Source organism: Panthera tigris, chromosome D3, assembly GCF_018350195.1.
Source record: "Panthera tigris isolate Pti1 chromosome D3, P.tigris_Pti1_mat1.1, whole genome shotgun sequence".
Taxonomy (NCBI): Eukaryota; Metazoa; Chordata; class Mammalia; order Carnivora; family Felidae; genus Panthera; species Panthera tigris.
In genome coordinates this window covers 84,945,776-84,971,054 of record NC_056671.1, presented here as the reverse complement: position 1 = coordinate 84,971,054, position 25,279 = coordinate 84,945,776, and the positions used below count along the sequence as shown (strand labels likewise).

Here is a 25,279-nt window from a genome sequence, read left to right as displayed (position 1 = left end):
GTAATAATTAAATGCGGAGAGACTGAAAACTACACGAGAATCTGCACACGGATGCTGATGGCAGCCTTATTCACAACTACTAAAACTTACAAGCAACCAAGATGTCCCTCAGTCAGATGATGGATAAACAAGCTGGTACATCCAGACAACAGAATACTATTCAGCACTAAAGAGACAGGAGCTAGCAGGTCATGAAAAGACACGGAGGAAACGTAAATACATATTAGTAGGTGAAAGAAGCCAATCTGAAAAGGTTATATAATGTATAATTCCAATTATATGACATTCTGGAAAAGGCAAATCCATGGAGACCATAAAAAGATCAGTGGTTGCCAAGGGTTAAGGGAGCAAGAAGGGATAAATACACAGAGCACAGACAAGTTTTAGGACAGTGACAGTAAAAATACCCTATGTAAGGGGCACCTGAGTGGCTCAGTCGGCTAAGCGTCCGACTTCGGCTCAGGTCATGATCTCATGGTTCATGAGTTCGAGCCCTGCGTCGGGCTCCGTGCTGACAAGCTCGGACCCTGGAGCCTGCTTCGGATTCTGTGTCTCCCTCTATCTCTGGCCCTCCACAACTCACGTTCTGTCTCTGTCTCTCTCAAAAATAAACACACATTAAAAAATTTAAAAAAATTATTTGATACCATAATGATGGATACATATTTTTATATATTTGCCTAAACCCACATAATGTACAACACTAAGAGTGAACCTGAAGGTAAAAGATGAACTTTGGGTGATAATCAATGTTCATCCTTGGTAAAAAAATGTTCATCTTTGGTAAAAAAATGCTCTGGTGAGTGATGTGGATGATGCAGGAGACTGGTATGTGTGTGTGGGGCCGGAGGTATATGGGAAATTTCCACTATGGAAAACAACACAAAAGTTCCTCAAAATATTAAAAAATACTGGGGCGCCTGTATTAGCTGGCTCAGCCAGCTAAGCATCTGACTCTTGATTTCAGCTCAGGTCATGATCTCACAGTTTGTGAGTTCGAGCTCTGCATTGGGCTTTGCACTGACAGTGCAGGAGCCTGCGTGGGATTCTGTCTCTCTCTCTCTCTCTGACCCTTCCCCATGTGCACTCTTTCTCAAAATAAATAAACATAAAAAAATTAAAAATACTAACATGTGATCCAGCAGTCCCACTTAAGTGTATATGTCCAAAATAAATTTCTCTAAGAGATATTTGCATCCTCGTGTTCATTGCAGCATTATTTACAATAGCCAAGATATAGAAACAATCAAACATCTACTTACAGATAAATGAATAAAGAATATCTGGTAAATGCAAACAGTGGAATATCATCCAGCCTTAAAAGGAAGGAAATCTTGCCATTTGCAACAAGGATAGAACCTACAGGAAATTATGCTAAGTGAAGTAAGTCAGTAACAGAAAGACAAATATTACATGATTCTACTTAGATGGGCTATCTAAAATAGTCAAGCTCATAGAAACGGAAAGTAAAATGATAGTTTCCAGGGGCTAAGAGGGAAAGGGAAAGGGAGAATTATTTTTAAATGGGTATAAAATTTCAGTTATGCAAGACGAATAGGTTCTAGAGATCTGTTGTACAGCATGGTACTTAGAGTTAACAATATGGTATCATGCACTTTAAAGGGGATGGGCCACCAGTTGGTTAAGCATGACTTCAGCTCAAGTCATGATCTTGTGGTTCATGGCTTCGAGCCCCCCATCAGGTTCTGTGCTGACAGCTCAGAGCCTGGACCCTACTTCTGATTCTGTCCCCATCTCTCTCTGCCCCTCCCCCACTCATGCGCACTCGCTCTCTCGCTCTCTCTCTCTCAAAAATAAACTTTGAATAAAATAAAATAAAATATATTAAGAGGATAGATCTCATGTTAAGTGTTCTTACCACAACACACATATGTACACACATAGAGCACATAAGAAAATTTTAGAAAACGATGGACATGTTTAGTACTTCGGTTGTGCTGATGGTATCATGGATGTGCGCATGTACCCAAACTCATCAAAATGTATATGTTAAATGTGTGTAGGTTTTTTGCATATCAATTATACCCCAATAAAACTAAAAAAAAATATTAGAAACACTTGGAATTCCCAAACACAGGCCACCTCCAAACCCTCAACATCATAAACTTCCAACTCTAGAATCCTTGTCTTTAAATTATATATTTGAAAAAAAAATAAGAAAGGATGTTTCTAGGGGCACCTGGGTGGCTCCGTTGGTTAAGCATCTGACTTCAGCTCAGGTCATGATCTCACGGTTTGTGAGTTCAAGCCCTGTGTCAGGCTCTGTGCTGACAGCTCAGGTCTGGAGCCTGCTTCGGATTCTGTGCCTCCTTTTGTTACTGCCCCTCCCCAGCTCACAGTCTGTTGGTCTGTCTCTCTCTCAAATATAAACATTAATAATAATAATAATAATAATAATAATAATGTTTCTAAAGTAAAAATGATATGTAATGCATATGAAAAGAATGGACAATTTAAAATTTATCATTCCAGATTTTGTATATCATACAGAATTATTTAAATGGTATACTATATATTCCTGTTTTAGCTTGGGTTTCTTCACTCAGTCGTATACAGTCAAATATCTTTGGTGTCAGTACATGGTAGGGTGAAATGGGCATACACTTGGAGAAGAGAGAAGATGCAGGGGCCTTCGTCCAATCTCCTTTTCAACACGAAAACTGCTCCTAAAAGTAAGAATACTAATGCTCTTCCCTTAAAGGAAGTTTCTTATCTCCAGAATGGTCTTAACTGAATACCTCTGTATAGAGATTTCTTATAGGAAAAGGTAAAACAAGAATTGTTGGATTTATGAAGCATGCATTGCTGGAAAGTGCCCTGTCATCTGGGATATAAAATAAAGATGTTTCATAGACCAACTGTTGCTACTCTGTGGAAGCTTTGTGTAACCCAGAGAACTTATTTTTTCTTTTTGACCGACTTTTATCATTATCCTCAAACTATTAATTTCTATACATTAACTAAATCTCAGCTGACTCCTTTGTGTTATATTTTTATTTGTAGAATAGTATTGGGGCGCCTGGGTGGTTCAGTCAGTTAAGTGTCTGACTTTGACTCTGGTCATGATCTTGTGGCCCATGAGTTCAAGCCCCGCGAGGGGCTCTGTGCTGACAGCTTGGAGCCTGGAGCCTGCTTTGGATTCTGTGTCTCCCTCTCTCTCTGACGCTTCCCTGCTTGTACTCTGTCTGTCTCTCTCAAAAATAAATAAACATTAAAAAAATAAAATAAAATAGTACTGTTTAATTTGAATAGATATTGAAACATCTGATTTCAACCTGTCTTTTTCTTTATATCTGTAGGTGTATCTATACCTACTATATCTTTATACCCACAAGCAAGGTAGGTTTTGAATAGCCTAATTTTCATTTATAATTCCTATAATAGCCTTCAAATTAAATAAGTCATCACAGTGTTATGAGGGTTACCTTGGCAATGTCTATAAATTATCCAGTAGTAGTTCAATTAATTCTGACTTATGTCATTTAGTCCTTATATTATTCTTAATTAGGTTTGTTTAAAAAGGTCTTGAAGGCGGTTATATCAGCAAAACTCTGTCCCATATGCTTCATTGTTCTTATACATTTATAGAATTCTAATACAGTATTTCATCAGCCTCACTCTTTGGCCTGATAAGCCAATTTATGCTTTGCAAAGAACAAACTGAACAGATTTTCATGATGGATACAATGTTAGGGGTGAAGGTTCACTCCAGCGCCCTGGAAAATCTAAACCCCTCAGGGATATTGAGTGGTAGCCTCGTCAGGCTCATACAAGACAAGTCGAGGGTTTCAACTACCCTCTTTACACTGTAGCCACAGCTACCATACAGAAATATACACATACAGAGCTGGAGAAGAAAAAGGGGGCTGTTCACCACAAGCTATAGCATCATTTGTTCAGCACTGGATAGAGGGAGATTAATAAAGCAAACAATATATAGTATCACGAAGCTGACAGTTCAAAGGGAAAGATACACAGTAAACAAACACAAAAATAGCTACATGTTTTGAGAAGGTCTTTTAAAATCTTGCACATTTCTTTGAAGGCAAATAGTGAAGGAAATATTTTTTGGACTGAAATCATTCCTTTTTTATAAAGTAATATGTAAACTGAGGTTAGTGGCCAGATGTGGCTGGCTGGTAGTGGCTGAAAGCGTTGTGTGTGACTGTTCTAGACAGAGAAAAACAGCATAGACCAAAAGGTACTAGTGAGTGTTCTCCAAAAAAAAAAAAAAAAAAAAGAAAATATAAGTTACAAATATAAATATAAATATATACATACAGATAGATAGATAAATATATATTATAATATCTCTCTATATATGGGAGAGATGGAGAGATTTATGATAGGAATTGGCTTATGAGGTTATGGAGAGCAAGAGGTCCCAGGATCTGCAGTCGACAAACTGGAGAACCAGGAGAGCCAATGGGAGTCAATTCTAGTACAAGCCCAAATACCTGAGAATTAGAAGCCAAAGGTATAATTCTCAGTCTAAGTCTGCAAGCCCAGAGGACCAGGAATGGCGACGTTTGGGGCAAGAGGAGACGGACGTCCTAGCTCAAGCAAAGAACAGATTCACCCTTCCTCTGCCTTTATGTTCTATTCGGACCCTCAGTGGATTAGGTGATGTCTGCCTGCACTGGGGAGCTTCTTTACTCAGTTTACCTATTCACATTTCAAAGATATACCAGAAATGTTTGTCAGAGATCTGAGCACCCTTCAGCCCAGTCAAGCTGACACATAAAACTAACCATCACAAGTCCACCTCTTGTCAACTCGGCATCCATACGCATCACTTAAAACCACATTTAATCTTTAAATAAAGACAAAAACAAGGACATAATTCCATCGAACATGATGCAAGTTTTCGAAAATCCACTAATCATTACTCCAGAAGAGGAAGCAAAGTCCTGAATGATGTTTACTCTTCTCCTGATACCCCATAACTTAAATACTCTGAAGTAAACTTAATCATGCTTACATACTGATATAGAATCAACACATTCTATGTTAATGGCAGGCAATCAGAAAGAAACCATAAATATACAGAGATAGGGCTGTCTGCTGGCAGACAGCTGGACAGGGAGAGAGGCATATTCACAGCAAATTAAGGAACAAATACTCATGACACTACAGTGCTCATTTCTGTAACTGACAGTGCTCATTTCTGGTTGTAGCTACCTTCTTCAATCATCCATTCTGCATTCCCCTTGTGTACGGCAAGCACACAGATGGTCGTGGTTCTTTACCTGGTGGGATGACCCGAACCTCCATTCCTGAACGCTCAGGACCGTTACTAATCCTGCCTGCGTTGGCAGTTTTCCAACTGTAGTTTTCCATCAACCATAATCGAAGGGCATGGTAATCCTAAGGCTCCCTAGGGGACCTCCTGCATTCCTGATACACTCCTCCTCATCTCCATGGTAGAGCACTAGTCCAATTACCCCCTAGTAGTCAGGACCAATCACCCCAGCCAGTACGGGAACAGGTATCCACCAGTTGATTATAAAAACGTAGAAGGGGAAGTGAAATCATGTAGGTGAGTAAGTAGTCAAGAGAGGGGAGCCTTTTCTCTGCTCAAAGCATGCATCCCTGTGGATGGCCAGCTACTTGACCACAGCTCCAAGGGTGCCTCCATCTGTTACTCTTTCCTTGTCAGGAAGAGGAGGACTTATCTCACTGGTAAATTTAAAGGGGAAATTGGGCATCTGTCGCCCTGTTCCTTCCTCTCCCGTTCTTTGGGTAAGAGATATCTGCAAGAAGTATACCTTGCACAATCTTTCTCAAGCACAAAGGATGAAGAGTGAAAGGGTCTCACAGGAAAAACAGCTTTCACCTGTCCAGCCCATCTGTGGAGATGTAAATCAAGCTCTTTAATACGGATTTTAAGATCAGGAAGCTCACTTTCCTTTAAATAGAAGTTTTACCAAGAACAATAAAAGTAATACATTAATTGATAGATTTACTCACAAGATAACATATTCATAAGTAAATCTTACTAATTAGGTATCATATTGATTCTTGCAGCAGAAACTAGTTAGATGGTTTTAAAATTCATTTTCTTTTTCTTTTGAAGTATATAGCTTGAATACACTTCCCAACATTACTTACAATAAGGTGTCACTGGGCAAATGAGTACTTGCCTGCGGGTTCTCAGTGGAAATAAGGTACACCACTCCCAAGCCTGGAGCACAAAACATCCCCATATGATCCTCATTCTCTCTTTCTTTTAATCTTGGTCAGATGCAGAGTGTTCAGCTGCATGACTTCTGAGAGCCCAGGGGACAGAAAGTCACTGTATAGAAGGAGAAGGCTGACTTTCAAACACCTGTAGAAAATGTATGTGAGTCAAAAATTACCATCTACTGGGTCCTATCTACGGAAATCTGGGGCACTGCTTGTTAGAGCAGTTAGGGTAGAAAAGAGTGGTATCCTTATCGGGCATCCTTTGAAGTTTAAACGTCTGGTGGTTTAACCGGGTGGGTTTAGATTTCCTTAGACGTCCAATTACTTGGCAAGCAGCTCTACTCGAAGTAAAAGGGAAGTCACTTAAGTGTTTGAAGCAAGGGTATAATATGATTCAATTTCTGTTTTCAGAAATATCACTCTGGCAACTGGATGGAAAACTAAAAAGGTCAACGGTGATGGGTAAAAGACCTGGCAGGAGGGGGCAAAGTGGTAGATCTGGTGGTTATGACTGGGGAAATAGCAGAGACAGAAAGGAATGGCAGGAGTTACCGTGTACGGTTAGAACTGGTAAGATACATTAATAATTTTGGCCATTTCTATGGGCTATTTCTTTAAGCCACAAAAATAGCAAAATGAGGCAGTTTTGAACTCCCAACTGTACTAACACTCCACCATACACCTATTTCAAATAAATATCTTCAAGGACCCTTTCCTTATGTATACAGAATAGCTCCCATATTGGCAAAGGAAACAAAAGTATAAATAAACCTTTGGGACTACGTCAAAATAAAAAGCTTCTGCACAGCAAGGAACAACCAACAAAACTAACAGATAACCTCCTGAATGAGAGAAGATATTTGCACATGACATATCCAATAAAGGATTAATATCCAAAATGTATAAAGAACTTATACAACTCAACACCAAAAAAATAAATAATCCAATTAAAAATGGGCAGAAGACATGAACAGACATTCCTCCAAAGAAGACATCCAGATGGTCAACAGACACAATATCACTCATCATCAGGGAAATGCAAATCAAAACCACAATGAGATATCATTTCACACCTGTCAGAATGGCTAAAATTAACAACACAAGAAGTAACAAGTGTTGGCGAGGATGCGGAGAAAAGGGAACCTGGTGCACCGTTGGTGGGAATGTCATTTTGTACAGCCACTGTGAAAAATACGGAGGTCTCCACCAAAATTAAAAATGAAAATACCATATGATACAATAATTACACTACTGGGCATTTACCTCCAAAATTGAGAATACTAATTCACAAAAATACACTCTTACGTCTACAGCAACATTATCTACAATAGTCAAGATATGGAAGCAACCTAAGTGTCCATTGATGTAATCTTTCAAAAAGTGAAGGTATCTCCAACCAAACTCAATTAAAAAATAATAAGTAAAGAGAAAAAATAATGTTTTAAAAATCACATTTCGGAAAGAAATTGAAGGTATTAGTGTAGAATTTTAGCTACATATAATCCTAATTCTAACCTTCAATTTCCCCCAAATCAGAAACGTGTTTTGAGGTATTTGAGATAAGGCATTACTGTCAGCTCTTAGTGCCATAAAGACTCCCCATGAAGCTTGTCTTTATAAATATTTAATATAAATAGTTATGAAATAACATTGTAAATTATAAACTACTAGAAACATCATTATTACCACAAAAAGACAAAAAACTCCTCAATAAAAGCCTTAAAAAGATGCTGGCAAAAGCACAAAATTTTCAAAGCCAGATTGCATTTCATTTTTTCAGTTTGAGACCAATTTTAAAATGTTATCAGTATTTTCCACATATGGTAAAAGATATCTTCCATTCTGGAAAGGATCAGAGTCATTTATTGTTAAAGCAAAGATACCATAATTATTTATAATCAATATCACTTCCATGAATATTTGATTCTCTAGATCATGAGATTTCATGAAGATGATCATCCCAGAAAACTTGCAATTCATAATGTCATTTCAAATCAATACTTACAGACCTGCAAAGGGAAAGCTGAATAAGTATTAAATTCAGCACAGGAACAGCATTTGGAATATAACCATCTCTACTCCTCATTGTTTTGGTTGCATTTGAAATACTAGATTTTACAATTAAATTCTTATATTGACTCTGCTCTAAATATCAGTGATTTAAGAATGATTTTCCTCTAAAGATGCCAGATTTTAAAATACATTTTTAAGAACCTTGGTCTATTAAGCACATCTGTTTCTGACTCTAAAAATTGCTAATCTTTCCATAAGCAGTTACTGGCCACATATGTATTTGCTTGTAACAGTTTCAGGCATGTAAAACAGAATTACACTCGTATTCAGAACTTTCTATAGATGAGGAGCTACAGTGAAAGTGAATATCATTTATCATAATTTTTGAGAGGTGGAGTAAGAAAAGAGAATTCCTATGAGGTTCCAAAGGATGCATCATGGCGTGATCCCTGATTGTCAATCAACTGTATAAAAACTTTGAATATTTTACACTTATAATTACTCTACAAGGCCATTTCCAAATGTGCGGTCAAATTCTTCTCCTGTTATAATCTATTACAAAACAGCTAAACAAAAGGATACCTAAAAATTACGTGTGACAAAGTGTTTTTATTTATTCAGTTTTTAAACATTTTTAAATATTCCACAATATCTCTAAAGTAACTTAAACGTATGTGCATCCCATATCTTTTCAAAAAGCCTTTTAGAATATCACCAATTCTTTTTAGGGAGTGGAAAGAGACATTTCAAAAAATAATCTCATATAAATAATTCAAACAATGTGTTTTTCTTTATTTCCGTTTAAATTAGCTCTCCATCATCTAAAGTAAAACTCTTTTTTTATTCATTGTTACTTTCCTTCAGTGTTCAAACCTGTAGTTGATTGAACCGAAACACGCACTCAAAGTTTAAATAGTTGAACAAGTTTCTCACAACAATCTTGAGGTTTCCCCTGTTCCAAAAGCCCTATAATTTTATCTAGTAAAAGGATCACATATGGACTAATATATTTTTCTGTATAGGTGTGAAAACGTAGAGCCATTTTACACCCATGCTGCATTGGTTTTATTTTTTCTCATTTATAAAGCTTTGCTAATTTAAAGCAGACATGTTCCCGCTTAATGTCAAAAATACCATCTTTGACGATAAAACATTAAGCGTTTTAAAATATACATATCACTTTGTAAACCAACTGAAAACCATGACTTCTTCTCAAAAACAGTTGCACAGACATGTTAAATTACTCGAATAAAAAGCATTAGGAAACTAACGTTATCAAGTCTGCACCGTCCACTAGTGGCAAGAGATGGTAAATGCATGTTCCTCGTAAAATTAAATTTAAAACGAATTCTATCTTCAGTATTAGCTTTCTCAATCAAATTTAGAGCCCATTATTAGAAAGGGAAAATACATGTATACTGTACACATAACATGATTATTGCGTTGTGAACTATTTTTCCTGCATAACATTCAATTACTGTCAAGAATCATACCTAGAGACACCACGTTCAGTTAGGTACCTGTGAATATAAATATATGAATCCATATATAAAGGCATGTGTGTGTACACACGCATACACTGTGTATGTACCTAAAGTCTGAACTAGAAACGAAGTCACTCTGACCACCTCACATGAATCAACAAAGGAGGGGGAAACTTTATGTAGCTTGTTAGCTTTGTTTCACTCACCCTGCACTGCGGCTCTCACTGAAATTACCTTTGATTAATAAGTGGTTTCTAAGCAGGAAATATTTGCTTAATAGTATGAGGAAAAGCTCTCCCTCCTTTGAAGTCTCAGTGGTCCACTGTGTGAACAGAGCTGACCATATCTGAACCTTGTGATGACACTGCCCCGTGGAAGTCAGAATGCCCGCGTAGGATTCAGAAATCAGGCGTATGCGGCCAGCTAAGGCTCCTCAAGCAATTTTAGCAAACTTAAGTCCATGAGTCTAAACTTTACCACTTGCCGGAAGAAAATCTGAAGCAACATTCATGTGGGATTTCATAAACAAAGAGAAACACTGCTTACCACTTTTTTTTTTTTTTTAACAACTGATAGAACAGCACTTTTGATTAAGGCACAATTACATAATTGATTTAGATAGCTTCTTCAGACAGCTCTTCAGCATGTATATGGTTTGTGTGTGTGTGTGTGTATACATAATATATGATGTTTAATACATATTATTAATATACATATAAATACACACACACACACAACTAAATGTTTACTCACTTGAAGAATTTGGCTTGCCATTATTTTGTCAGTATTTTTCTTTTCTTTGCTCATTATTCTGTCCCACTTACTTACCTGGAACGATGCTTTAGTACACAGAGGATGTACAATTAATATTGTTTAAACCATAAATATTAATAAATCATTGAAATGGGGAAGGTTTATGACAGCATTTTATTGATGAAAAAGCAAAGGCAAAGTATAAAGGCAAGTAGGCTGATTCTGAATTACTATAAAGTCAATATGAAAAGAACCTAAATGCACTTGAGATGAATGGATATCTTCAAACTGCTTCATAAAAGAACAAGATAATTTTGTTTATTGTAAGTGCTATGATATAATGGCTTCTTTAGCAGAGTCCCCTCACAAGTTCCTGGAATGGATAATTAATGCTGTCAGGCTGATCACTGAAAATACGTGTTATTTAGAACAAGATTTCCTTTTTCTTGTTGTTCAAAGTTTTGTTTACATTCTAGCTAGTTAACATATAGGGTAATCTTGGTTTCAGGACTCATATTTAGCGATTCATTACTTACACATATTACCCCATGCTCATCACCAGTGCCCTCCTTCAGGCCCATCCCCCATCTAGCCCATCCCCCACCCACCTCCCTCCATCGGCCCTCAGTTTCCTCCACAGTTAAGACTCTCTTATGCTTGGCTTCCCCCTGTCTCTATCTTCTTTCCCATATGTTCATCTGTTTAGAACAAGATTTCTTACGGGCTGAGTTTGACCGAGTTCACATGAGCAGGTAAGTTCAAATACCCCTCTTATGGAGGAAATTCAATTTTTAAACCTTTCCTCTTTGTGGAGGTTTCTGCCCACTGGCTTACACATCTAAACAGAGAAAACGGGCAGTTTCCTTTCTTTCTCAACACTGTACGTCTCCATACCTCTTTCAGATTTTTTGGCTCTGATTCTTTCAGTTCTTCATATTTCCATTTCCATACAGACAAAGCTGACTCCAGTCGTTCTATTTCTTTTTCCAAAGATGAGCGCTTTCTAAATAAAGAATTAAAAGCAAAATAGACTTACAATTTAAAAACAAGTTTAGGAACACATTCAATGTTTTTATTTCCTGTTTTCATTATTTTTATATTTGTATACGACCATTGTAATCACAGGAAAACTTTTCCAGCTTATTAACAATTACAAATATTGAATAAAACTTGGTTTAATTTTTTATTCTGTCAGTTAGCATTAGAGTAGGTTAAACATATTTAATTTGGCTTTGCCTGTATCAAAATATTTAACTTTCTGCCTGCTTTCTCCTATATTATTCATGCATTTGTCTCATTATCTCATTCATATTATTTCTCCTTGTATAGGAGGATATATATATATATTTCTAATTTTAACATGGCTTCTATCCAGCTTCATATTGTGACTATACATGAATGAAGAATCCTTTGATATGACAGAGAATGACAAGGAGTCTACATAATAATTTAAGAAATCAATTATTTACTGGGGCTATAAAAATACTTTTTAAATATTTGCAATTTTGTTTAATGAAGCAATTTCACTGGGATCTTTATTTAAAATAATTGACATTAATTTCTCCGTTTGTAGAACAAGTGACTCAGTTAGAATTGAAATCTGGTCCTTTAATATCTCAATTATCGATTTTTTGTATGCCCATATGTCTATCAGAGTGAGTCACTGAAAATAATTGTTTACTACTGGTCGTAATTAGCATATATTGACCTTTGCAGATGGACAATCCTCATTTGTGTGGTGCATTAGATTAGTGCTTAATAATGTTCAATCTCTTTTCTCTACTCCCATGGACAGAATTGCTTTCCTCAACCCTTGCTTCTAGTCTTTGACAATGGGATATTAGCAGATATGACAGACGCAGATGTTTGAAAAGAATTTGTGTGGTTGGGCTTCTTCTCTTATGCTTCAGCCATCACTGTGAAAAGAGTTTTCCCTCGGGAATTGCTGTCCCCAAATAAAAACATAAAGCAGATCTGAGCCCAGCCTTACCACTGAGCCAAGCCCTGCTGGTCAAGTGGAGGTCAGCTGACCTCACCTTTTTTGTACCCATATGGGCAAAAAGAATAGTTGTTTTACGACACTGAAGAGTGTGTGTGTGTGTGTGTGTGTGTGTGTGTGTGTTTTGTTTTGTTTTGTTTGTTTTTTCTGCAGCAAAAGATAACTGACATAGAAAATGACACTTAAGGGGGGAGATGCTACAGTAACAAAAATGAAAAATATGTAGACTTAACTTCAGGACTAGATTGTGGGCAGAGGCTGGAAAAATGGTGATAAAACATAAGCAGCTGGAAAAATAGTGATATGTGTTATTTAGTAGTGAAAACACATGATGAAATCATCACTTGCAGTGTTTTGGAAAATGGAAAATGTGAATGATATCACCAGTGGAATGCTAGTGGGCACCATGTGGCCGAGCCTTCAAACGTGTTTATACAATTTCTACAATAAGAGGTTTTACCCTCTTATATTTTGGCTACAGCAATAAGTACATACCAATGCAGACTTACTGCTCCCAGTGGGGGTAGGAGAGATATGGATCATAACCAGTCTCCCCTGCTCCCCTGCAGAGTCCAGTCAATATCAGTCAGCCGTTAGTTGGCTCACAGACTCCAGCTAAATAAAGTCTGAATGTTGTACACCACTGAGATTTTGTGGCTGTTAGTTACAACCTTATTGTAATTTTAATTAACCAATGCACACACTCGGGTCTAGTCCCATGATAATGTCACTAGAAGGATCTTAGAAGATATTCACAGATCTAAAAGATGCACCCAGAATCAAAATTGAATGCCATTTACATAATTATGAGAAATATGAATCTTCCAGGAAGCAACACTATGAAAATAATTCAAAATAGGATTAGGTCATAAATAGATTAATCCAATGAATGGATAAGCAGCTCATTAAAAAGTTATATAACTATATTTGCATGAAACAAGCCATGGAATTGAAGAGAACGTCTCAGAATTAGTTAGAATTTAACCTCAGAAGACTCAGGTTGCAAAAACATCCTCACCGTTAATAAGACTATAATTTTAAATCTCTTATTAACAGCAAATATATAAAATTAACCAACAAAAGGACTCAATATAAAAGTCTAGGTCCTATGAACACCTGCCTATGAATGTCTACACATCCAGATTAACGACCTCAGCCCAAGATCCTGATAGAAAAGCAGACCCAGCCAGCTAAGGACACCCAAGTTATTTATCAAAATATTATATTCTCAAAAATTTTCAGTAGAATAATATAAAAATTTACTTGAAAATCGGAGAAAAGTCTACATTTTAAATTGTATGAATTCAAAATCATACATGTTCAGATCACTGTCAGTTTTTAACATTACACGTTAATAAATCAAATGCTAACATGAGCAGAAAAAGCTCACATTAACACAAAAATGATTCATTATTACTACTGAATAAATGTCGATCTTCAAAAATGCCACCAAAAATATTGGGGGTAAATATCCCTTTAAGGTTTTTATAAGAGGTTCAAAAAGAGCATTTCAAACTACATATTAATTAAACATTTCATCTTAGTTACAGTGAAACATAGATGCATTTTAAAGATATGATTATATCTAGATTACATCTAGACTTATAACAAGTAGTCAAAGCCAGTTCATGAAATAAAAATAATATAATTTTCCCAAGTATATTAAAATGAAGATTCCTATTACCTTATTTAAGACAAATTAGTAACATTTAAAATGTAGTATTATTTATCTCTTTAAGTATGCATCTTAAATACAGTAATTTATATTTATGGCTTACTGAAATAAAATTATGCATTTTTATTATGTAAAATGGTACCATTTAGTCAGGGAAGGCAGCAGACTGGCAATTCATAGAAACTTATTTAATGATAATGTGATACTTGGATATTTTTAATATGCATTCATCAAAAAATATTTTGTGACTCAATGCAAGCAAAGCTGAAGGACATATGGACATTGTACGCTTAAATTTATGCAGCAGAGGGCACCCTTTAAATTCTTAATTTCTGGCCTAATCAATTTATTCTATATTTTAGAGAGATTTTCAAAATTGATTAATTATACAGTTAAATTTATAATTGAAATTTAAACTATCATCATGCCATTTAAACTACAGGAAGGCAAAGAAAAATCCTAATTTACTCTAAAAGATACTGCATATTTTATGCACAAATTCTTCTAAAAAAGCTCAGCAAAAATGTAGTATCTTATATATGATGATATAAACTTTTAAAAATCTAACTGCTAAAATATATAAAAGTTGCAGAACTAAAAGATACTGTGTGAACCAAGATTTTTATGGAAAGATATGATATTTCTATGCAATATTTTCGTATTTTGTTAACTATCACAATCCCATAATAATTGGGCATACAACTTGAACATATATATATAGAAAACAAGATTAACCAAAATATTTTTCAAGGATGAAAATTCCTGAAACATTAATATTTGGGAATAAATATTATTTATTTTTGAACTGTGTGAAATTTCACTGTAAAATATGTGGTAAGTATTTTCCTAAAGGTCTATTAATGTGAAGTGTTTTGGCCAGGCAAAAATAATTAACCTGTAATAACATCTAGAAACCAGTTTTTCTATTAATCTAAAATGTAGAGTTAGTATCCACTATAAATAATTTAAAAATGTTTTAAAATATGCTTTTAATCAGCAACATATTTTCCATTTTGTGATTCTACTCCCAAGTGTTTATAATTATATCCTGGGGCATTTTTAGCACCTTTTAGCAAATACCCATATATAATTTAAGTAGAAAAGAAATGAATTAAAAAAAAAATTTTTAATGTTTATTCATTTTTGAGAGACAGAGCACGAACAGGGGAAGGGCAGCAAGAGAGACACACACAGAATCCAAAACAGGCTCCAGGCTGTCAGCACAGAGCCCGACGCGGGGCTCGAACCCACAAACTGGGAGATCATGACCTGAGCCGAAGTTGGACACTCAACCAACTGAGCCACCCAGGTGCCTCAGGAAAGAAATGAATTTAAAAAATACTGTAGGGGCACCTGAGTGGCTCCATCCGTTAAGTGTCTGATGAAGATGAAGCCACAGCAATCTTCCCATCAGCGTGTCATTGAGGCCACCAGTTAGGCACAGACGACCAGCATGACCTCAATACCATCAACTCCAGATGGGGGACAGTTTCACCAGAGAGCAGAGACCACTGCTGCCTCTGGGATCAAGACATAGTTACTTCCGCAGCCTCCTCCCTCATCAGGATGGATTCAGGGCACTTGCTTCTTGGAGCATTAGCTTCTGCTAAAAAGTCTAGGTGGCTACATCTGAAAAGCTGTTCCTATGTCAAGTGTCTGTGCCTTAATGACAAGGGAGACTCAAGTTGAGACTTACTAGCAATGTTGCAGTCTCTGCAGAGTAGACTCAATTTCCTTCAGCAAGGAAATACCCAAACACAAAAGGTACTATAGAGTAAAAAACAAACAAACTAACAAAAAACAGTTGCAAAAGTAGAGACAAATTAACTTGAAATGGATTAAATATAAGACTGAAAATGTTAAACTCCTAGAAGAAAGCATAAGGAAAAAACTCTTGGATAATGGTATTGGGTGGCAACAAGTTTTTGGATTTGACACCAAATGCATATAAAACAAAAGCAAAAATAAGTGGCAGTATATCAAGCTAAAAAGCTTCTGCACAGAAAAAGAAACAATCAACAAAATTAAAAGGCAACCTATGGAATGGAGGAAATATTTGGAAACCATATATTTGACAACGGGTTAATATCCAAAATACACAAGGAACTCAAACAACTCAACAGCAAAAACCAACCAACCAAACAACAACAAAAACCAAACCAAAGCAAACCAAACAATTAAAAAATGGGCAAAGGACCTGAGTAGACAGTTTTCCAAAGAAGACATACAAATGGCCAAGCCTACGTACAGGTGCTTGAATCAGTAATCATTAGTGAAAAGCAAACCATAACGTCAGTGAGATAACACCTCGACACTTCAGAATGGCTATTATCAAAAAGACAAGCGATGGGGCGCCTGGGTGGCGCAGTCGGTTAAGCGTCCGACTTCAGCCAGGTCACGATCTCACGGTCCGTGAGTTCGAGCCCCGCGTCGGGCTCTGGGCTGATGGCTCGGAGCCTGGAGCCCGCTTTGGATTCTGTGTCTCCCTCTCTCTCTGCCCCTCCCCCGTTCATGCTCTGTCTCTCTCTGTCCCAAAAATAAAAAAAAAAAAAAAAAAAAAAGACAAGCGATAACCAGGATTGGTAAGAGTGTAGTTGAAATGATATTGTTGGGGTGCAGTGTAAATCGGTGTAGCCCCTATGGACAAAGGTATGCAAGTTCCTCAACAAATTAAAAATAGAACTATCATTATAATCTAGCAATCCCACTTCTAGGTAGATAGCTCAAGGAAGGGAAAGAAGTATCTCAAAGCGACATCTGTACCTTCATGTTCATTGCAGCAATATTCACAAAAGCCAAGATATAGAGGCAATTGTCCATCTACAAATGGACATGGAACATGTGAGACGTGCGTGCGTGTGTGTGTGTGTGTGTGTGTACGTATGTAGGACATTAGGCTAAATGAAATAAGCCACCACAGAAAGACAAATACTATATCATCTCATTTATATGCAGAATCTTAAAAAGTTGAACTCATAGTAACAGAGAGTGCAATGGTGAATGCCGGGAGCTGGGAAGTGGGGAGAGTTAGGCGATGTCAATCCAAACTTTCAGTTAAGCAATGAGCAAGTTCTGGGAATCGAATGTACAGCATGAAGACTGTAGTTAACAATATCATATTGCATATGTGAAATGTGCTAAGACCTCATAAGAGGTCTCACCACACACAAAAATTAGTAACAGTGTTAAGTGACGGATGTGTCAATTAGCTTCATTGTGGTAATCATTTCACAGCGTACGGTAGTACATGACGTGTGCTTGTTGGGAGGAGCACAGGGTGACATGTAGAATTGCTGAATCACTATACTGCATAGCTGCACTGATAGAACACTCTATCGTAACTGACTAGAATTAAAATAAGAACTTAAAAAAAACAGTAAAACCCCATCACTCTGTACAACTTAAATACACACAAATTTTGTTTCTCAGTTATACTTCAATACAGCTAGAAAAATAAATACGTATGTATAAATAAAGGAATACACACCACAAATTACTGTTTTAAAAAGGCAAATGTGTTTACTGCATATGCCATTAGTAATAGTAAATAAATAAGTAGGCCTGACTGTCTAATCTTTAACAACATTACATTAAATAACATTAACCAGACTTGCATGACAATTTGTTCATTGTGTTCATTCAGGAATCTATGTAATCCCACTAAGATTTTCAGTCTCATTTTATTGAGAAAAAAACCACACAATTTAATGAAGCACAGCAAAATAATTGAAGCATACTCCTTTTCTTATATAGAAAATAAACTAAGAAATAAAATTGAGAAGGAGGATTGATTATAGCTCAGCTTAAATAACGCAGAGCATTTGCTAAGGGATACAGGTGCCCTCTGCAGTTTAATTTGGGTACTGGTTCTAAACATTAAACTATTTTAGAGCTCATGGTCTCCCTTACTTAAGATTGCCGAAGTTCCTCTCCCGAAAGGTCTAGGTACACCTAGCTCGGTAAAAGGATTAGGTTCCTGTCTGTACCTCAAATTTTCTATCTCGGAAGAGTTTAAGAGATCAAAAAATGTACAAATTCTCAATACACGAGAAGGTTCCAGATACTGGATCATTATTTTCATAAAAGCGAACGGTACTCAGAGTACAAATAATAGAAGAAAGTTTCTTGCTTTTGATAAGGAGGTTCTCCATAGTGAGAGTGGTGGACATGATCCCCTGAGTTCTCTTGGCGGATTCCTGTGCTCTAGTCAGGGGAATTTTCCCACTAGCTGGGAACATAGACAAAATTACATTCACATGTTCTCCACGCCAGCCATCCACTTGCTGAGATTCCGGGAGGCAGAACTTAAAAAGTTAGATAGATTTATAGCAACAGTATATACTATATCCTTGGGAAACATTCTCTTGTGATAGAAAAAAGGCTTTGCGATCGCCTCATGCGGACTTCATGTTAATGTTGATTCATGGACACATAATGCCCATGGGATTGTTTACTAAAGAGACAAAGTAGAATCAGAGGTCCCCTTTCCCCCTTATTTTCTGGCCTGTCTATGGCTTATATATTCAAGTTGTGGAGAACCGAAGAGTTTATGTACTAGAGAGGTGGTTAACTTATTCCAAGGAAGTCAGATATATATGTATGTGTATGTGTGTGTGAGTCGGGGTGTAGCAATACTCGTGTGTATCATTAAAACCGGCCCCTCAGGGAGTTTACATGTAGGAAACAGCTGTTTCGTATGGTCTGTACTACATTATGTCAGTAAAGTAACATTGTGAGTGGGTGTGAGAGAAGTCTATAACCACTAACAAGTTAAATCCTTCAGGAAATAAAACACAGAGATTAGAGCTTGACTGAGACTTAGCTCCAGATAAAATTAATGTCAATAGGGGACCGTGCCTAAAATTTAATTCGGTTTTTTCTCCTTTCTACTAATGTTGATTACGTCTATTAGGAATTTATACTTGACGGTAGAATAAGAAGTTTTTATTATATACTCAGGTATATTATTACAGTCGATTGTATAATGATTCTTTATAACAATCTCTTCATATGGTAAGTTGTAGACAAAGCATCTGGAAAAGGGTATTAGTGGTGGAAATAAATTTCAGAGGGACTAATGAGAAACTTCTGGCTGACAGAAAAAGAATGGCAGATAAAGGGCTTATAGTATTTGTGAAATATTTGTGTGTGAATAGTCACTATTCCAATCCATTTAAACTGGGAAAATTGAAACCATTATATAATGTATAGAATTCTATTCATATTTATTTTTTTCCATTTTTTCTGCCCATTAAGAGTCTTATAACTAAAGAGATGGAAAAATACTTATTTTCAGACTTTGGGACCACATTTTAAAGTGTATCAAATATTCCACACAATGCTAATAATTGCCTAAGGTGATCATGAAGGAATAACAACAACAAAAACATCATACCAAGTAACCCGCACTAATAGTCACTTTCCCAGACATTATTTGTGCTTGATCCTCACAAGAAATTAGTGAAGGCAGGGGGCGCCTGGGTGGCTCAGTCAGTTGAGCATCTGACGTCAGCTCAGGTCATGATCTCACAGTTCATGGGTTCGAGCCCCGTGTTGGGCTCCGTGCTGCCAGCTCAGAGCCTGGAGTCTGCTTCGGATTCTGTCTCCCTCTCTCTCTGCCCTCTCCTGCTCATGCTCTGTCTCTCTTTCTCTCAAAAATAAATAAAAAAATTAAAGGAAAAAAAAGAAATCAGTGAAGACTGAAATCAGTGAAGTGATGCTAAGTGACTTTTGGGACAAGGTCATTAAAATGCCATATATTTCTGTGCTCTTTTTAAAAACATTTTTTTACATTTATTTATTTTTGAGAGACAGAGCACAAGTGGGGGAGGGGCAGAGAGAGAAGGAGAAACAGAATCTGAAGTGGGGTCCAGGCTCTGAGCAGTCAGCACAGAGCCAGACCTGGGGCTCGAACTCACAGACCATGAGATCATGACCTGAGCCGAAGTCAGATGCTTAACCGACTGAGTCACCCAGGCGCCCCTCTCTGTGCTCTTAAAATGTCCACTTTCAACCAAGCCAGTATGCTGTGAGGAATCAAAGTGGCCACATGGATAGGGCACCTGCAGGTGTTCCACGTAAGACCCCAGGGGAGAACCAAAGTCAGCCACCAGATATGAGCGTGAGAGAGGAGACTTCACATGATTCTGGCCCCCAACAATTCAGTCATCTCCAGCCTTGAACCATCCCGGCTGCAGCCTCGTGTAGTGACAGATGAGTTGTCCACACAAAACCATGCTCTAGCTTCATGAACAGAATATATGGTGATTGTTGTTTCAACACTAACCATTTTGTGGGAAGGTTTGTTATAAAACAATAGGTAACTGTGACATAGGCACGACGATCCATCTACTTACAAAGGAGACAACAGCACACTCTCAGCTAACCCAGTATCATGTCGCTGAATAGGTCAGATCCAAGGCGAAAACCAGGTCATTTAATTTCAAGTCTAGTGCTCTTTGCTCTATACCACTAATGGTCAATGAGTAAAGCATCCTTTTTCTGCAATCAGTAACTCTCAAATTTTGAGTTGTCCCTTATAAATATCAGTATATTTTTCATTTTTATTGACTAACTGAGGTCTACTAATGCTGTAAAAGTTAGAAAGTACACTGGCTGTTTTAGCCATGTACATTAATAACTCAAACATAATTAAGGTGAGTCTGCCAGAGATGATGAAAACAAGATGATGAGAATGATAAAAACTAAAACCTAACAAGCCAAAAAATGACTTGCTTTGTCATTGTTTCTGGAAATTTTCTCTGATCCTTTCTTGTCTTTGTCATATTTGGTCTCCCCTCTACACTCAAAGAGTTCTCTTTAATATTTCTTGCAGGGCTGGGTTAGTGGTCACAAAATCCTTTAGTTTTTGTCTGGGAAACTCTTTATCTCTTCTATTCTGAATGATAGACTTGCTGGATAGAGTGAACTTGGCTGCAGATTCTTCCCATTTCAGCCCTTTTGAAAATCTCATGCCACTCTCTTCTGGCCTGCCAAGCTTGTTGAGAAAACTCCAGCCAGCTTTATGGGTTTTCCCTTGTAAGTTAAGGACTTATTTTGGTTTGCTGTAAGATTTTCTCCTTATCACTATATTTTGCAAATTTAATTACAGAATGTCTTGGTTTTGGGCTGCTTTTGTTGATTTTGATGGGAGTTCTCTGTGCCTCCTGGATCTGGATGCCTGTTTCCTTACCCAGATTAGGGAAGTTTTCTGCTATTATTTTTTGAAGTAAATTTTCTTCTCCCTTTTCTCTCTCTTCTTCCTCGTCTCCTATAATATGAATGTTATTACTTTTGATGGAGTCACTGAGTTCCCTAAGTCTATTCTCATGTTGCATAATTTGTCTTCCTCTCCTTTTTCAGCTTCATCATTTTCTACTATTTTGTCTTCTAGGTGACTACTTTGTTCCTCTGATTTTTTCCAGCCTGCTGTTCATTTCATCAAGCCTGTTTCCGATCTCATTTATTTCACTCTCCATCTCTATTCTCTTGTAACACTTTTCTCTGTTGTAAGGGTCTAAATGGCTATTAATACCTATCTATTAATAATTACTTTGAATGTAAACAGATTAAATGCTCTATTCAAAAACACAGGTGTCAGAATATATAAAAACACAAGATCCATCTATATGCTGTCTATAAAAGACTCTTTTTTTGACCTAGAGACACCTGCAGATTGATAGTGAGGGGAGGGAGAAACATCTATCATGCAAATGAATGTCAAAAGAAACAGTAGTAATTCTTATATCAGACAAACTAGACTTTTTTGTTCTTGTATTGTTTTTATTAGGCTTTGGTGTCAGGGTTGACCTAGTGTCATGGAATGATTTTGAATGTATTCCCTCTATTCCATTATTTGTAAGATTTTGATAAAGGTTGTCGTTAAATTTATTTAACGTTTGGCAGAATTTACCAATGAAACCATGTGGTCTTGGGCTTTTCTATGCTGGGAGATTTTTGATTCCCAGTTCAACTTTCATTCTTGTTATTGGTCTAAGATGATTTCCTACTTCTTGGATTCAAGATTCATGATTCAATCTTGTGCATTTTTAGGAATTATCTTTTTTTTTTTTTTTAATTTTGCTTATGGTAATCTGTTAGCACACTCTATATCTCTGTGGTTATCTGTTGTGATATTTTCTCTTCCATTTCTCATTTTGGTTTTTGAGTGTTCTCTTTTTTTTCTTAATGTTAAAGCATTGCCAATTTCATTTATTTTTTTAGAAAAATTGTTCATTACTTTCGGTGTTCTGTTGTTTATTCTGGTCTCTATTTTATTTATTTCTGATTTTTCTTTGTTATTTCCTTCTTTCACTAAATTTCAGCTAAGTTTCTTCTTTTACTAGTTCCTTGGGGTATAATATTAAGTTGTTTATTTGAAATTTTTAAAAAATTAATTAATTTATTTATTTTGAGAGAGAGGGAGAGAGACACAGTGTGAGTGGGGGAAGGGTACAGAAAGAGGGAGAGGTAGAGAGAGAATCCCAAGCAGGCTTCACACGGTCAGCACAGAGACCAATGCAGGTGCGAACTCACGGACCATGAGATCATGACCTGAGACAAAATCAAGCATTTGGTGCTTAACCTACTGAGCCACCCAGGTGTCCCTGAACTTTTTTCCTTAATACAAGCATTTATAGCATAAGTTACATTCTAACATCTGTTTTTGCAACCCATAGGTTCTGGAATATTGTATTTTCTTTTTCTCATGTTTTGAGGTATATTTTGATTTGCTGTTTGATTTCCTATTTGGCCCAATGCCTGTGCAGTAGTGTGTTGTTTAATATTTACATATTAACTATTTCATATTTTTAAAAGTTCAAAAAATATACAAATATCAAACTCATATTTTAAATATTAGTACTTAATGACTAATTTTGCATAAAATACATTATCAAATGGACAGTTTGGTAGGCTTAATTTTAATAAGTTTGAAAATCAGACTTGGTTAATGGGGGACAACGATTAGCACTTACTCTCTTTCTTTCCATAAAACCTTTTGGAACTCATCCAGATGTACCTGCAAAGCTGAAATTTCAGGCACTTTATTCTCCAAAGGCAGGTTTATTGCTTGTGGTCTTAATGCAGATTTCAGTGTACTGTTTTCAGAAACAACATTTTTTAATGAATCAGGACAGTTGAGTTTCATGTCTTCATTTAATTTTAACTGGTCAATATTCAAATCTTCTTCCTGAAAAAAAAATAAAGCAGTTATTGTTAAATTTTTACATCTAGTGTAGAAAAATCATAAAGAAAACATAGTTTTGGAAGGAAACAAATCTTATGATTCAGCATCAAATTCCTCTTTTCATTTCTTTATCAGTCTCTAAAGAGGTATACGACTGAACTTTAACTAGCATTCCTCAAGCTTTCTTTTTCCCTTCTATGTTCTACCATCTGATAAAATATATTTCAGTCTTTGCAAATTGTTCATTTACGATGTAACCTAGGTTACATCTACCATAAATCCCATATATCGCAGAAAGGCTTAAAAGTTTAGATAGAACTATAGAAGAGCAAGATATGTTTTATATTTTTAGAGATGGAATTAAATAGAAAGGGGTAACAATATAAACTGATGCTATTTAAGGAGATAAAATGAATAACTCAGGTTTCTGGAAAACCACAACCAATGAGTGTGTCATTTTCCTTTTCCTCTCCATTACTGTATAGGGCATTCAAATGTGCACATAATCTCTGGTTCCTCTGTGGGTGTTTTTCTTACCTTACTATCCGGGTTCTCCTTTGTAGGAAATTCTCTTTTTACCGGACACTCTCTGATAGACTCCCACGTTTGTGAACCAAAGTGAAATGGGTCTCTTTGTGCAGAAGGCACTTCCATGAAAGTAGGATGCTTCAGGTCTTGGGTAGTTTCTAATACCTCCTTTTGATGTGGCAAACTCTGCTTCTTCTTCAGTGCACTCAATTCTTTCATCGTCATCTCCAATTTTATTCTGAGCTGTCTTCCTTCCTCCCTGGCGCTGTTCCTTTCGGCCCGAACCTTGCTCCATTTTTCTCTCCAATTGGCAGTGCAGTCTGACCACCACCTCATGGTCTTCTCCATCTGGGCAGCTCTGGCCTTGACTTCTTCAAGTTCCCTCAGGCGAAGCTCTTCGCAAATATTCCACTCACTGGTGTTACAGGAGTGAGCGCAGAAGTTGTGAGCGGCACGTGATTGCAGTCCCTGATGTGGCAAACAGGAAGGACAAGTGTCCTTGGGGGATGAAGCAGGTGCTAACATGTCACAAGGTGGTTTAACTGATGGCTCCCGCATCTGGAAGATGTGTGTTTCCTCAATTAACCGATGAATGGAATCTAAATTCATATTTATCTTTTCAGGTCTAAGAGAAGACAGAAAACATAATTAACATTTGAATTGCCCTTGCAATTATAAGAGCAAGATGGACATTTAAAAAAGAAAGCTGATGGGCGCCTAGGTGGCTCAGTCAGTTGAGCGTCCGACTTCGGCTCAGGTCATGATCTCACGGTTCGTGAGTTTGAGCCCCGCGTGGGGTTCTGTGCTGACAGCTCAGAGCCTGGAGCCTGCTTTGGATTCTGTGTCTCTCTCTCTCTCTCTGCCCGTCCCCTATTCACGGTCTGTCTCTCTCTGTCTCTCAATAATAAGTAAATGTTAAAATAAAAAATTAAAAAAGAAAGCTGATGAAAACAATGTATCTTTCAATATTGCAGATTTTTCTTTCCACTATAACTAAAAATATAGAACTAATGCATTTATAATTAGCCTGAAAAAAACAGAAATTGCTCATATGAAATATTGCCAAGTGAACACAAATAAAAATATAAAGAGCAATTGAGGGTAGCATATGACATGAATAATTCATTTTAACAAATCCACTTCTTTACAGGTAATATTTACTATAACACAGATTGTCCATTAACAACTCAGTGATCCTCTTTTCCGTGCTAATTTAGCCACAACCTGCTTAAGTGGAAGGTGGAATCTACGATCTCAGGGAGGAGAAGCCCAGGGGCTAAATATTCTAATGTGTGTTCTAATCCCAGAGGCTAAATCATGATTGGTCTAACTCTTCCATGATGGAATTTGGAAGAGTCTCATTACCATCTCATTGACCATCCACTAGTCTCAAGACAGCATAGGACCTGCTTCTAGCTGAGATTTGAAGGGAA

General features: G+C 36.8%; 1 protein-coding gene across 1 annotated transcript in view; it reads right to left on the bottom strand.

Moving 5' to 3' along the window:
* Positions 1–25,279, bottom strand: part of CCDC102B (coiled-coil domain containing 102B) — a 191,617-nt gene that overhangs the window by 59,171 nt on the left and 107,167 nt on the right. The window contains 3 exon segments of the mRNA XM_042962700.1: positions 11,352–11,460; positions 23,107–23,321; positions 23,856–24,471. Of these exon segments, the coding sequence (XP_042818634.1) occupies positions 11,352–11,460; positions 23,107–23,321; positions 23,856–24,455 (924 nt within the window). The 5' untranslated portion in view covers positions 24,456–24,471.